The sequence below is a fragment of the Borostomias antarcticus genome (genome assembly GCF_949987555.1).
Source record: "Borostomias antarcticus genome assembly, chromosome: 5".
NCBI classification, from domain to species: Eukaryota; Metazoa; Chordata; class Actinopteri; order Stomiiformes; family Stomiidae; genus Borostomias; species Borostomias antarcticus.
This window is the reverse complement of record NC_140238.1, coordinates 9130114-9145635: the sequence shown is the minus strand read 5'-3', so window position 1 is coordinate 9145635 and position 15522 is coordinate 9130114. Positions and strand designations below refer to the sequence as shown.

General features: G+C 47.0%; 1 protein-coding gene across 1 annotated transcript in view; it reads right to left on the bottom strand.

Moving 5' to 3' along the window:
* mdga2a (MAM domain containing glycosylphosphatidylinositol anchor 2a) overlaps positions 1 to 15522 on the bottom strand; it is a gene marked incomplete at its 5' end in the record, with an annotated part of 109562 nt that overhangs the window by 33380 nt on the left and 60660 nt on the right. The window contains 2 exons of the mRNA XM_084437714.1: positions 9916 to 10209; positions 12200 to 12529. Coding sequence (XP_084293840.1) covers positions 9916 to 10209; positions 12200 to 12529 — 624 coding nt within the window. The remainder of the gene's footprint in view (positions 1 to 9915; positions 10210 to 12199; positions 12530 to 15522) is intronic.

The following is a 15522-nucleotide window of genomic DNA, read 5'->3' as shown; positions in this document are numbered from 1 at the left end:
ACACACACACACACACACAGAAAAACTTGACACACACACACACACACACACACAAGCACAGGTACACACACACACACACACACATAAAAACTTGACACTCACACACACACACACACACACACACACACACACACACACACACACACACACACACACACACACACGACAGGACAGTTGACTTGTGGCTTCTGGAATATGAAGGACTTTGCTGTGTGCACTGTACTGCATATCATGCTGTATGATTATATTTTAGATCCCACAGAAGCCAGTAATAATATAATGCTGCATGATTGTATTTTAGATCCCACAGTAGGCAGTAAAAGGCGGTACAGAGAGAGAGCCTGGGTCTGAGGGAGAGTTCTCCTAACTCAGACAGCTCTCTGTGGCGCTGTCCTCTGTTGACCCATTGAGGGAGGGAGAGAAACCCACAGCTAGAACCCACAAACTGTCTGACGAAGATGAGGAGGCAGGGTGAGGATGAGGAGGAGCAGAGAGGAAGACGAGGAGGAGAGAGGAGGAGGAGGAGAGAGGAGGAGAGAGGATGAGGAAAGAGGAGGAGAGGAGGAGGACCCCTCAGTTTTGCTTGGAGTAAAACCTGCCTGATTCACAGAAATATCTGAGTCTCCACATACATACATACACATACATACAACACTTCATTCCCTTTCTCTCCATCCATCTCTCTTCTCTTGTCCCTCCCTCCATCCCTCCTCCCTAATCATCCTCCGTGCCAAATAAGGTAAAGGGATTTGAGATCTGTGCTCGTTTTAAATAACGTTGCAATAGCACCATCAGTTGAGTGTGTACTGAACAATGTATTGATGTGTGATGATTTTGTATTGTTTAGGATCAGATTTTGAAACGTAAATACTTTGTAACTAGGGCACCGTCGCAAATGAGATCTTGGTCTCAATGGGTTTTCCCCTGGATAAATAAAGGTAAAACAAATCAATAAATAAATGCCTTCCTTCCTGCCTCCCTCCTCGTCTATTGCTCCCTTATCCATCCATCCCTCACTCCTCCTCCTCCTCCTCCTCCCTATCCCCAGTGCTACTGTAGCTTGGCTCTGTAAAGCTCGCCACAAAAGAGTAGCAAACATCAATATATGTCTCAGAAAAACATTTTCTTATTACTAGAGGAAAAATTTATTGCGGGTGAAGATGAAACGCTTTAAGTAGAGATAATTGGGCACTTTTCATAGGGACAGAGACGTGTGATGTGGGTTGTTTGGGTGGGTGTGGAGTGATGCTGAAGGGACACAGAAGGGAGTTTCTGAGGGGTTGTAATTATCTCTTAATTAGACGTTGAATGGCATATTAATAATTGTCAGTTTTTATCACTGTTCCAGAAAATTCATTAAGAGTTTGGAGAGAGCTTGTCGACAGTAGAACTACACCTGCTGTTATCTACATACACACACACACACACACACACACACGCACACGCACACGCACACACACACGCACACGCACACGCACACGCACACACAAGCACGTGCAAACACACCTCATAATTATGTCTTCAATGGTTTTCAGCAGGCCAAAAGATGTCTTAGCCCAAGAGTTGATAAGCTGGGATGGAGGGAGTGTGTCAGCTTTACTCTCCGAGGGACAGAAGTGTTCACTGGGTTCAAGGCTATCATCACCTGGGAGGATTCATTTCAGACAGAGTAGGTCTGGGTTCTGGGGTTTCTGCCGGGTTTACTGTAGTTAAATACACTTCTACTGTAGTTAAACACACTTCTACTATAGTTAGCTACTGTAGACCTCTACTGTAGTTAAACACACTTATACTGTAGTTAAATAGACTTCTACTGTTAGTTTTAGTTTAATACACTTCTACTGTAGTTAAACACACTTCTGCTGTAGTTAAATGCATACCTGGTCTAGCTACACACAAACACGCTGCCTCAACAGATGGGGCCAGGGAAGGGGGGGGTGTAGGGAAGGAGGGATAGAGGGGGGAGGGTTTGTAGAAAATTACTATTTTCATATCATTACCAATATAAGAGACTAATACTGATCTGCAAGCTTACAGCTCAGCGATATCCAGGGCAATCTCTCCATCTCCTGGGTGACATCTTGTTGTGTCTCTCTCTCCCTCCTTCTCTCTCTCACACACACGCACACACACACACACACACACGCACACGCACACACTCTCTCTTTGCATGTCTCTCACACACACACTCTCTCCGTCTCTCTCTCTCTATCTGCACCCATTTCTCCCTCTCTCTGTCTCTTTTCTATTCCTCTCTCAATCCATCCGCACATGCACATCCCCAACACTCTATTTTCCATCACTGCTCATCTCTCCCTCTCTCTCTCTCCTTCCGTTTCCCTCCTTCCCTCTCATCCCCCTTTTCAGCCACCCCCCACGGTTTCTGTAGTACAACTGGCTCTGTATTTTCTTTGAAAGGCTAGGCTAGTCTAGGGAAGGTAGGACAGGCTAGGCTAGGACAGGTTGTCCTAACCTAGCCTGTTATAGCCTGTCCTAGCCTAGCCTGTCCTAGCCTAGCCTGTCCTAACCTAGCCTGTCCTAGCCTAGCCTGTCCTAGCCTCGCCTGTCCTTACCGGATGGATCACTAGGATAGGACTATAGAATTCTAATTATAGCTACAGAACACCAACTCTAGCCTTGGATATTAATGAAAACATTAGTCTTGTCCATGTGTCAAGGAACACCTTGCTTTGAGGATCAGCGGACACACACATACAGACACGCACGTACGCACGCGCGCGCGCACACACACACACACACACACACACACACACACACACACACACACTATGGGGTGTGATTCGTGCCAGCGTAACAAACACTCAGTGCTTTCGTCGCCTGTATTGCGTGTATAAAGGTACTTTGGCGAGCTGATTAATAGGCGTGCATATTCGCACGCGTTACGAGTCGCTCGCATTCTCAGAGGGTGACGTGTAAAAAGTACCGTGCCACTTTTGCGCACATGCATGTAACGTTTGCACGCTCGTGTTAAGTCAGCGGGCACTAGAAGCTGCGGACGGGGCTCATTTGTCCATATTGAATAAAAATTAAGAATATTTATTTCCACTCAATCAAATTCCAGGACCCTCCTTGCGTACCTTTCCTAGATATGTGTCGTTTTATCTCCACTATCGCCACATTTTCAAATAAGAGCGCGCACGAACTGGTGCTGACGGTGCTGCAGCGCCCTCTATTGACAAGAAACACGTGTATCTGAACATTTGTTTTAAATTGCGAAGAAAGAGTCATTCAGATATTAGGCTTTATTAAAAACAAGTTGCTTAACATGTGCGAATTCCATTTATTGAGAATGCATTACCAATTGGCAAGGACGAGATTAGAACCAGCTATGATTTAAAGGCAACTGACCTTACACGTGCGGCCGCTAACACGTCTGCTGCGCTAGCAAGGCACTGGCACGTTTGACACGTCGCTATGCAATTTCTGCACACATTACAAGACGTACGTACGTACGTACATCTATGATTTTACCAAACTGTCATGTGTAGTGTTGGTGTCGCATATGTGAGGCGCATCTAACCTGTAGTGTTGCCGTCACGCACACGATGCGCAATACGTGTAAACAACATGTGCACAGCGTCTGCGTTACAGGTACGTTACAGCTATGAGACGTCTGTCTCTCCATTGTTTGTCAATGGAAATTATACACGTGCGTTTAGACGTTTGATGTCATCGCGTCTTCTTAAGTAGGCGCAAGTCAAGCGTTTCAGTATGGTGTGCTGGCACTATCACACCCCATACACACACACACACACATGCACACACACACACACACACACACACACATACACAGACAGGTTCGTACACAAACAGACTCTGGACGTGGTGTCTTACATGGGGGGAGCTGACAGTGTGTACCCTGCCTGGCAGAGAGGCAGCAGTAAATCAGAGCCCATTAGTCTATTAGTGTACAATAATAATAGGGCCTGCTGCCCGAATTCATAGCTCCCAATGACAGCCACTAGAGGGGTTACAGTATATAATGAGAACAGTTAAAATGGATAACATACAACAATCATGACTCACAAACAGCAGCGAGGGAGAGAGGAGCTGCAGTGCTTTTCACATACTCAGCTTTTCACATACTCTGCCATACCAGAGGGTCAAATAAGAACAGAGAAGGGCAGTACTTCTGGGGCCTCCTCATTTAGAGAGGAAATAACCCACCAAGCCCTAAGCGTCAGAACTAAACCATGAAGCACTGCACCTCAGAACTAAACCATGAAACACTACACCTCAGAACTAAACCATGAAACACTAAACCTCAGAACTAAACCATGAAACACCTGACAACTAAACCATGAAGCACTGCACCTCAGAACTAAACCATGAAACACTAAACCTCAGAACTAAACCATGAAGCACTAAACCTCAGAACTAAACCATGAAGCACTAAACCTCAGAACTAAACCATGAAGCACTAAACCTCAGAACTAAACCATGAAGCAATACACCTCGGAACTAAACCATGAAACACTAAACCTCGGAACTAAACCATGAAGCACTAAACCTCAGAACTAAACCATGAAGCACTAAACCTCAGAACTAAACCATGAAGTACTAAATCTGACAACTAAACCATGAAGCACTAAACCTGACAACTAAACCATGAAGCACTAAACCTGACAACTAAACCATGAAGCACTAAACCTGACAACTAAAGCATGAAGCACTAACTAAACCAAAGCATTAAAGTGCAAAGTCTAATCAAGCATGTACAGTACATGACTGCTTTTTATTGTCATATTAACACAAGCCCTCTAATGCTGCAATATACTGTATAACAGACATACTGGTGCTTGTGTAAAATTTAGACTGGAGATCTTGTACCCGCTATCCCTCCTTCTATTCTTCTCTGACCTCCCTCCCTCTGTCCTTCTCTCCTCCTCCTACCTCCCTCCCTCTGTCCTTCTCTCCTCCTCCTACCTCCCTCCCTCTGTCCTTCTCTCCTCCTCCTCCCTCCCACCCTCTGTCCTTCTCTCCTCCTCCTACCTCCCTCCCTCTGTCCTTCTCTCCTCCTCCTACCTCCCTCCCTCTGTCCTTCTCTCCTCCTCCTACCTCCCTCCCTCTGTCCTTCTCTCCTCCTCCCTCCTACCCTCTGTCCTTCTCTCCTCCTCCTACCTCCCTCCCTCCCTCTGTCCTTCTCTCCTCCTCCCTCCCACCCTCTGTCCTTCTCTCCTCCTCCTCCCTCCCTCCCTCTGTCCTTTTCTCCTCCTCCTACCTCCCTCCCTCTGTCCTTCTCTCCTCCTCCTACCCCCCCCCTCTCTCCCTCTGTCTCTTCCTGTAGTTTGGATGAAGCACTAGTGACACACACACACACACACAATGTGTGTGTGCTGCGTACACATACAGTACTGTACACACACACAAAGGCACAAAAATAACACATTTACACACATAAACAAACGCATACAACCCCCTCTTCAAGAAGTGAGAAGTGGAGATCGGAGCAATACTGTAGCAGCTCTGAATCTTAAACAGCCCACCTCCGTTCTCTCTCCTCTCCTCTCCTCTCCTCTCCTCTCCTCTCCTCTCCTCTCCTCTCCTCTCCTCTCCTCTCCTCTCCTCTCCTCTCCTCTCCTCTCCTCTCCTCTCCTCTCCTCTCCTCTCCTCTACTCTCTTCTCCTCTCCACTCCTCCCCTGTCCTCTCACCTATCATCACCTCTCTTCTCATCTCCACTTCTCTCCTCTCCTCATCTCTCTTTTCCTCTCCTCTCTTCTTCTCTGCTCTGCACTCCACTGCTCTCCTCTCACCCTCTCTTCTCCTCTACTCTCCTCTCTCATATCACAGTTATACAGAAATCAATTTCACTGGCTGTTTCCCTCTGCGTCTACACATCTTCCAGCTCCCCTCCCTTACTCTTGCCTCCCTCCATCCCTCCCTCCTCCAAGCCACCTGCTTATCTCTGACAGTTGCATGCTCATACACCGGGGACAATTAACTTAATGTATTACCTGATTATATAACCTCCATCTCTGTCCTCCTCTCTGCTCTAGAACCACTCACACTAATGGACATGAATGTCCACACATAACCCCTCTCTACATGCTGTTTCAGAGCTGCAGGGGTCAAAGGTGACAGGAAGCATTTTCTCTGAACACAGAGGGCTGATGGGCAGCTGATTGGGACCTATTAACCCCTCCCACCTGGGTAATACTACCAACCCACACATCAGAGAGATTATCCCAGCCCTGATGGGCTCTGCAACCAAGACTGTAATTAAAGATAATAAAAGCTAATGAATATGATGTATTGGTGCTCTCTCTCTCTCTCTTTCCCTCTCCCTCTCTTTGTCTCAAATCAAATCAAATCAAACTTTGTTTATATAGCGCATTTCATACACAGAGGCAACACAATGCACTTTACAGAGAGCAATGGGAGGGTGGGCATAGGCCCACCCCTACATATTCCAGAGGGAAGCAAAAAAACAGTGACCCCCCAGGGGCCAGAAAAGTGAGCTGTAAAAATTCTTCCCTGACCTCTCTCAACGAGACGATCGAGCAAGCTCCTGGAAAATGTTTGTCTATTGGATAAGAACATATACAGAGCAGTAAACATGGGCCCTTTCTCAATATGCGTTCTTGTCCGTACTTGCGTCCTTGTGAACTTGTGAAACGTCATCAGTTGGAGCTGTTAGGGCAACATCCTTGAAAATGCCTATATAAAAAATCCATCCAAATCCAGCCATTGATAGGATGTTGAAAAGCGTTTTAAAGTAAATATCTCTACTTTTTCATTGCTTTTCATGCGGATAATTACCACAATTGAAACCAATTATGTGGCCGTTTTATCCAAATAACATCTGTGCCAGTGTCCACACAAAACAAGCCGAGAATATGACGTCAACAAGGACGCTGCTGTTCCAATTGCTGAATGACTGAACTTGCGTCCTTGAACGTTTAGACTCTGACGAACATCTCAAGTCCGGACTAGCAAGGACGCAAGTCCGAACTTCGCATACTTGGAATTGAGAAACGGCCATGGGCTAGATACTTCATAAGAGAGACACGACTAACAGGAGAGTGCACAAATAGTTGCCTACATGGTAGGCCATTATGTGTTAGCTATCTCTGTAGTCTCTAATATGATATTTGAGTGAATCATATAACAAAGCACAGTAAGCACTTAGCAGAACAGGCTCATAAAGAATGCCGCAAGGTCTCTCTCTTTCTTTCTCTCCCTCCCTCTCTCCCTCTCTCTCTCCCAGTCCATCCAAAGCTAATGGTACTTACTTAATCCTCTTCGTTCCTTGAGGAACATACTGTAAGGCTGCTTTCATCTGGTCCTATCCTGTGTAGGGCTGTATATCATCTTGGATTTCGCAATACGATACGCATCACGATACACAGGTCCCGATTCGATACGTATCACGATACAGAGGTCACGATACAATACGATACGATACGATACGTATTGCGATACACAAATCATTTACTGAAAGATTTTATGTGTTCAAGACTGAAAACTGAATGGCTCAAATGCACTATATAGATAACTCAAACTCAATGACTGGACAGAGAGCTAGCTAATAAATATTTTACATTTGATATCCATGCTTTTTAAACTGTCAACATTGTAGTATTTATGGTTTTTCAAAATTATTTATATGTATGCCTTTTTAACTTAATATTGTAGAATATGCTTTTTAAATTGGATTTAAAAATTTAAATCAAAAAAACAATTTTTTTTATTTTTTTTATTTTTTACAGCGCCCGGCTGTATCGATACTCCGGGCTGAAAGATCGATACAGTATCGCGAGACTACGTACCGCGATGCATCGTTGTATCGATACAATCCTACAGCCCTAATCCTGTGCAGCATGTTGTCCATCGCCCCAAGTAAGGTTAGCTGTTTTCAGTCTATCTGTTTTCCTATGTTTTCTCTTGCAGGTGAGTATGTTGTGGAGAGGATGGCTAGGTCATCAGCATAGTCGAGATCTTCCAGCTGGGTAAAGAGAGTACACTGGATGCCTCTAGGTTTGTCTGAGGTGATTTTTCGCATGGACCAGTCAATGGCAATCAGGATGAAAATGGGAGAGATGACACATCCCTGGCGTACACCAGATTCCACAAAGAACCAATCAGTGAGATTGCCGTTTGTGATCACACTATACTCAAATTGATGGTAAAACTTTAGCGATGCGATTATCTTTGGACGAACTCCATAGGATTGATCTTCCACTGGAAGTCACAGTGTAAGCTGTTAAAAGCTTTCTGAAAGTCGATGAAATTGATGTATAATGGGTTGTTCCACTCCAGGAATTGTTCGATGATGTTCCTTAGTGTGAAGATCTGGTAAGTACACCCTCTTCCTTCCCGAAGCCTGCCTGTTCCTGCCTCAGTTTGAGGGCAGACTGGCTGGTGTTTTTGCCACAGAGCTGTTTTTCGGATTTTATATCTATTATATATTATATAAATATAAATAAATATATATTATATATTTAACACTCATTTTGCCTCTTCTTGCTGCCCCTTCTGCTTTGCAGGCTAGCATCTCAGCAAAGGCCATTCCTTGCACTCTTTTTGACCTCCTTATCCTCGGTCTTATAGGCTTCTTGGACATGTTTCTGGAGCCTCAGTGACTTGGTGTTCAGCATCTTAGCCTTAAGTTGTTTTCTTGATTTCTAAAGTTCTTCTTTTCTCTGTAGCCCAGGATCTTAGTATCTGTCTCAACATAGGTGTTCTTGATGGTTTCCCATTTGGTGTGGATATTGGGGACCTCATCAGTTGAGTCAGCCAGGGTGCCAAGAGCACCAAATCGATTTCTCTGCTCCAATAAAAACGCTTTGTTGATGTTCTGACATTTCAGTTTCAGTTTGAGTTGTCTCTTTTGTTGACCCTGCAGTTTAACTTTCCTGATGGTGCAGATGGGGAATACCCCAGGAGGGAGAGATTGTGGAGCTGCAGTTCCCCCCCCCCCTCTCTCTAGATGATATTTATTAACAAAAATGAATAAATATTATACAGCATATTCTGAGAGCATCACAGTAAACTTTGCTTATCTGACCAGCTGCTCCAGTATATTGGAGCCACTAGTGTTGCTGGTCTGACTAGATAATACAGCAGTGTTTTGAACCAGCCTCAAGGCAGAAGACCTCTCTCTCTCCCTCTCCCCCCCCCGCTCTCTCTGTGTCCCTGTCTCTCAGGACATTACATCATTGTTCACACTCAGGGAGCTGCGACAGGATGTTGTTTCTATGAAGCTACTGTATAACAAAGAGCAGCAACATGAGGAGCCTTAACACCACCGTACTGAAACCCACTGGCGGTTCAGCACCTGCCACAGATAGCTCTGGGGAAGTAAGGAGGTAGGAGGTAGGTGAGGATAGTAAGGAAGTAAGTAGTTAGGAAGTGGGAAGGTAGTGAGGTGAGGAGGCAAGTCTACTTCAGTCTACTCACTTGCACCACCAGCTCTATAGGAGGGGAGGAGATAGGAGGTAGGAGATAGGTAGTACAGTAGGTAGTACAGTAGGTAGTAGGAGAGGAAGTAAGAGAGCATCGCTTCTTATTCTGCACCACCACCTCAAAACAAGGTAGGAGATAGGAGGTAAGGAGATAGGAGACAGGATGTGAAGAAGTAAGGGACTTCAGTCTGCTCACACTGCATCATCAGCTCAAGGTAGGAGATAGGAGATAGGAGGTAAGGAGAAAGGAGATAGGAGACAGGATGTGAAGAAGTAAGGGACTTCAGTTTGCTCACAATGCACCACCAGCTCAAGGTAGGAAATAGGAGACAGGAGGTAAGGAGGTAGGAGATAGGAGACAGGGTGTGAAGAAGTAAGGGACTTCAGTCTACTCACACTGCACCACCACCTCAAGGAAGGAGATAGGAGGTAAGGAGGTAGGAGATAGGAGACAGGATGTGAAGATATAAGGGACTTCAGTCTACTCACACTGCACCACCAGCTCGATGAGCGCTTCGCGGGGCTTGACGTTGAAGCCGTTGTATTGGCTGGTCTGGCAGCGGTAGGTTCCCGTCATCTCCCTGGAGACGTTGACGATACGTAGCACGCCGTCGTAGCTCTCCGTCGTCATGGCGCCGTCGGGCATGGCCGCCTCCTTGTCGGCCCGGGACCAGAGGATGATGGGCTTGGGCTTCCCGGAGACCAGACACTGCAGCTCCACGGTCTCACCCTCCTGGGTCACCAGAGGGGTCTTCCCCCTGGGCACCGTCAGCTCTGGAGGGACTGGAGAGAGAGAGAGAGGGAGAGAGAGAGGGAGGGAGAGAGAGAGAGAGAGAGGGAGAGAGAGAGGTAAAGGAGAGAGAGAAAGAGGGGGAGAGAGAGAAAGGTAAGGGAGAGAGAGAGGTAAGGGAGAGAGAGTGGGAGAGAGGGAGATAGAGAGAAGTAAGGGAGAGAGAGAGAGAAAGAGAGAGAGAGAGAGGGGAGAGGGGTGGGAGGAGAGAGGGAACGCAAGATATTATATACTGTATATTGGAGGAGACATAAAGGTGAAATGCTCTGGAGAGAACCAGACACTGCATCTGTTCCCTGTTCCCCCTGGACACAGTCGTCTCTGGAGGGACTGGGGGAAGGTGGGGAGGGGGACAGACATACCAAAGAGGTGACCTAGCGAGGACATAGGGAGAGCAGACGGATGACCTAGTGACGACCGAGCGAAGCCATGTAGCCCTAAGCTATAATCCGGTACGATGCATCAAATGGCGACATTTGTGCTTGAATTGTACACTGCCCCTCTTAAATTAAGTTCTTAAATAAATAAAGGGAGGATCAGGAACCGCAGCTTTCTCCTCCCAGAGAAACGAGCTGCTCAGCTATGTGGAGCAGTGGGATCCCCCTGAGTTTAAGTTTGTGGGTTCAGCTCCCACTCCAGGCCTTCCCATGGGCACGCCGGGCAAGCAGCCAGCCCAGGCGTCTCTGTCCTGCTGCGCGGGGCGTCTGCAGGGGCTTTCACTGCTGCCGGGTAGAGTCCAGTGCAGTGGACCTGTTACACGGAGGGGACAACAGAGTTTAACACAGCCCTGAAACCAGACTAGCATATCCAGACAGCGAGGTGAGCCCCTGTTAGAGGGAGCGTAAACACACACACACACACGGACACAGACACACAGACACACACACACACACGCACACACACTCTGTTAGTGTTGTTTGGTGTGTGTGTGTGTATGTGTGTGTGTGTCCATCTCCAGGTTAGGCCACATGAACACGCCCTTCCCAGACGTTCCCAGACGTAGACAGTCCGACTATAGCTTAACCGTTTATAGATCGTCTCTGTTCCTCCACTAAGTGTCTCTAATGGCCGACAACGATCACTTGTCCGTCTCACTCAGCGTTCCAAGACTCCGCCTGGCTTCCAGACTGCCCACACGAAGAGAGAGACATGACAACATCCCGATTCTCATCTCTACCGAGCGTCATAAAACCCATTATCCACTAAATCGATGTACTGTGGATGTAGGCCTATAACCTATAAAATAAAGTACTGTAGTATTCGTTCTCCTTCCAGTAAAGTGTGTCTGAGCTTTGGGAGCTGATCAGACAAGCTAACACATGTACCTGACCCCGCACAGACAGGCTGCAAATATCTATTAGTGTTTGAAGTATTAATGTGCTACAAAACATTAGCTGAGCTTCCACATCAATTAGCGCTGAGTTGGCGCTGATTGAGGGGATTGGTGGTGATTGCTGGCAGGTCCTCGTGGAAACGCTTCCTCTGTTCTGCATGTCTGGTACACATCACGCTGCTATGGTAACCCCCAGAGGATCGGGTACGGAATGGGCATGTGTGTGTGTGTGTGTGTGTGTGTGTGTGTGTGTGCGCGTGTGTGTATGTATGTGCGTGTGTGTGTGTGTGGTGACACATCTGTCTTCCTGACATTGTTTATCCTTTGTTCTAATCATACAGGTAGGTAAATAAAGAAAACAACATCCTCCTTCTCCTCCTCTTCTCTGTTACATAATAACAGACCAATTAACTATCAGGTGGTCACTGAATCATTCAAACCAAACAGGTTCTTCAGATAAAAGCTCAGGTGAATGTGTACAAGGACACAACAAGAACACAACATCAGTTTGTTGATACACATTCAGCCAGAGTAGCAGATGGTGGGATGTAGGAACGACAATCTCACACGAGTACAAAAATCCTCAAATACTACAGAGATAATACGCAATACTATAACAATACTACTGCGGCAGCCCTGTTTATACCCACCGGTAGTGGACGAGATGTTGACGTCGATGCTGATTTCGGGGATCCTGCCATTTCTCAGCGAGGCCACACATGTGTAGGTGCCGAAGTCGGTGAACTTGAGGTCGATGATGTCCAGGTTGGTGGTGCCGGGGGACACCTCGGCGTCCGTGTGCGTGATGACCATGCGCTCGGAGCTGCGCAGCGGGCGGCCGTTCTTCAGCCAGCCGAACACCAGCTCCTCGGGGGGCGTGGCCTCCACCTGGCAGGAGATCTTGACCTCGCGTCCGATCTGGATGTTGTCATCGTTGTGGTAGGGGTCCGGGGTGATCCAGAAACGACCCTTCCTCAGACCTGCAAGAGAGGAGAATAAAACAGAATAGAATAGAGTACAGTACAGTAGAGTACAGTAGAGTGAGTGATCTAGAAACGACCCTTCATCAGTGCTGCATGGCAGGGGAGTAGAGGAGAAAAAATGTAAGAGCACTACACCCCCCCCCCCCCTCACCACACCCCCCACCACACTCCCCTTCAGCCCTCCCTGCTCCATACATGCTCCATCACAAACAACACGTCACCATCTCCCAATTCGGTAGCATACAGTACAGTCTCATCTCACAGGGTTCATGCTGAAAGCACTCGACACGTTGACACAAATTATGGTGGGAACAGCCAGCCAACTGTGACATTAGCACGGGAAAAGTATCCGAGGCGCAGCACAAACAAGTGCTCTTGGCAAAGGCCTATGGCCTAAACGTTGGGCTCCAGCACCTGTAAATATGTGATCTTTTGGGATTAAATCTTCAAGAAACAAGCATACTGGAGTGCCTTCTTTATTTCTTAAGCTACTGGAAATACTTCACCAAGAGACAAGAGAACATTTTGGATACAGCGTGAAGGCCTTTTATATTTTCACAGCTCAAACAGAACAGAAGGTTGTTAGTTCCGGTCCCCACTGGGATCTCTCTCTCTCACTCACACACACGCACGCACGCACGCACGCACGCACACACACACACACACACACACACACACACACACACACACACACACACACACACACACACAGGCTCAGACAGGCTGTCATGAAGAACAGATTAAAAAAAAATACTCCCACAGCGAAGTAAATGTAATGATTGGTTGGTCTTATTCCATCTCAGTAATTACATCCTCCTTCTCTTTCTAGTGGAAGTCTAGAGCTCACTGACTGAGGGCTATAAATAGATGCTGCTGTTTCTCTGTTTGAGACCTGGGGTGCGTTCATCTCCGACAAAACGTAGCAAAACATTTAGTTACACTAAAACTGTGGGGCATTGAACACCCTGTTGCGTGTGCTGTTTTAGTTGCATTCCATTGTGCGCGCTGCCTCTCTAATACGGCGGGGTTTATATACACTTCGCTGCTGATTGGGTAGCACCTCCGACACACCGACCAAACGAGAGGAAACCTACCTCAAAGCTCCTTTGCACGGTGTTTCACACTGTTTGAGTAGCAACCGTAGCAAAACGGTCCACACCGTTTTCAGATTGAATGCGCCCTGGCTTCTAATTACTCATTAATTAGGGAACCAAGAAAGACATGCCCCTCACACAGGACACACCCCTCAGAGAAGACACACCCCTCATGGAAGAAATGCCCCCAGTGGAGTACACGTGCCCACCCCATAAAAGAAATGCCTCTGAGAACAAGTATGGCTCTTACTACAAGCCGGTATCATGGCTAAACATTAGAGCCGTGTTACAATGCGCTGGACACTGGTCAGCACTGGACACAGGGGTCTGGGTGATTTATGAAATTGGACCCAGGAGTGGAGCTACTAGGACGGTGCTGAGTGGGCGCGATCCGCATATCGCAATACCCCTACTCAGGCACGCTCGTCTGAAGGCTCGCGGGTGAGCAGGGGAATTGCTCAATGTTCGCTGCCCACGCGCATCCTGGCTGCCAAACGATCGTTATTATATTAACCTATATATGCTATAAGAGAAATGGCTCTATTAAACGTTTAAGCAACGGGTGTATTACATGTTTTTAACAATGAGTGTATTCTCCATTTAAGCATGGCTAAAACGTGATACCGAGCCGTTTCGCACAAGTGACTCTACTCGTCTATTACGCGTTTAGCCATGATACCCTGCTGCTTAATGTGAGAGGCTTTGCGGTTCCCCATACAAGCTGTGTCCGGCTGGATCAAGCAGCCACCGGGGGAGGCAGAAACCCTGTCAGGGAACAAGCTCACTGACACCTGGGAACTCCTGGCTGTGCCCTCGGGCCGCTCAGTTTTGGTCGAGGTCACCGTGGGTCACACCTACACCTGCTGATGTCATCGACAGCCAGGTCACCCCCACAAGGGGGACGGGAGAGGATTCAGGAAGGGAGGGAGCAAAGGAGGGTGGGAGAGAGTGAGAGGTCCGGTGTAAGGAACAAGGGACGGTGGGAGGGAGAAAGGGAGAGAGGGAGAGACGAAGGGAGGGAGAGGGCTCAGGAGGGACAGAGGGATAGACAGACAGAGGGAGGGAGTGAATAAGCCAGCTGAATTCAACGGTATTCATTTGTACATAATAACCCCTACCTGGCGTTCCGATATTACATAAGTAACCTTTTACTGCCACAGTAGCAGGCGAGTAAGGCCCACACACGTGCGCGCACACACACACACACACACACACACACACACACACACACACACACACACACACACACACACACACACACAGACACACACACACACACACACACACACAAACACACCAGGCCCGTAGCCAGCCTTGTGGAAGGGGGGGTTCTTTTTTTTTAAGTGGACCTTATCGCAGTTTTCCCCCTCATTTTTGATTTTATTTCAAGCTTCAGATACTTCATTTCCTGCATTCTGGTGATTTAGTGGTTATGCACCAATTTATGCTGGATTAGCTGGTCTGCTGCTATTCTAACTAGCAAGCTTTTATGCTTAACCGAAAATATCCTTCCACTCAACAGCTCCATATTGTTACATTGCTTACAGACCCCCACTTGCACACACACACAGTTCACAAGTTTAAAGACCACACCAACAACAGAATATACATTTAAGGAACTTTATTTTTGTGGCTCTTTTTTTGAACATCTGTACAATATTTTTAGACAAGAAGTCGCCACTTGTCTCCTTTTTCAAGTCTCTTGCTCTTTTCGACCCATTCTACTGTAGCTTGACATTGCCACTGTGCAGGATGCCGTACGAGTGCGTTGTGTCACATCTCACAAGTTAATTCCTAACGCAATCAATAACAAGATTAGGGCTTCGGTTTGGTTTAGATTTTTTATTTTGGATTTGTTTAGAATTATTGGAAATCATTATTTAAAAGGGGACACGA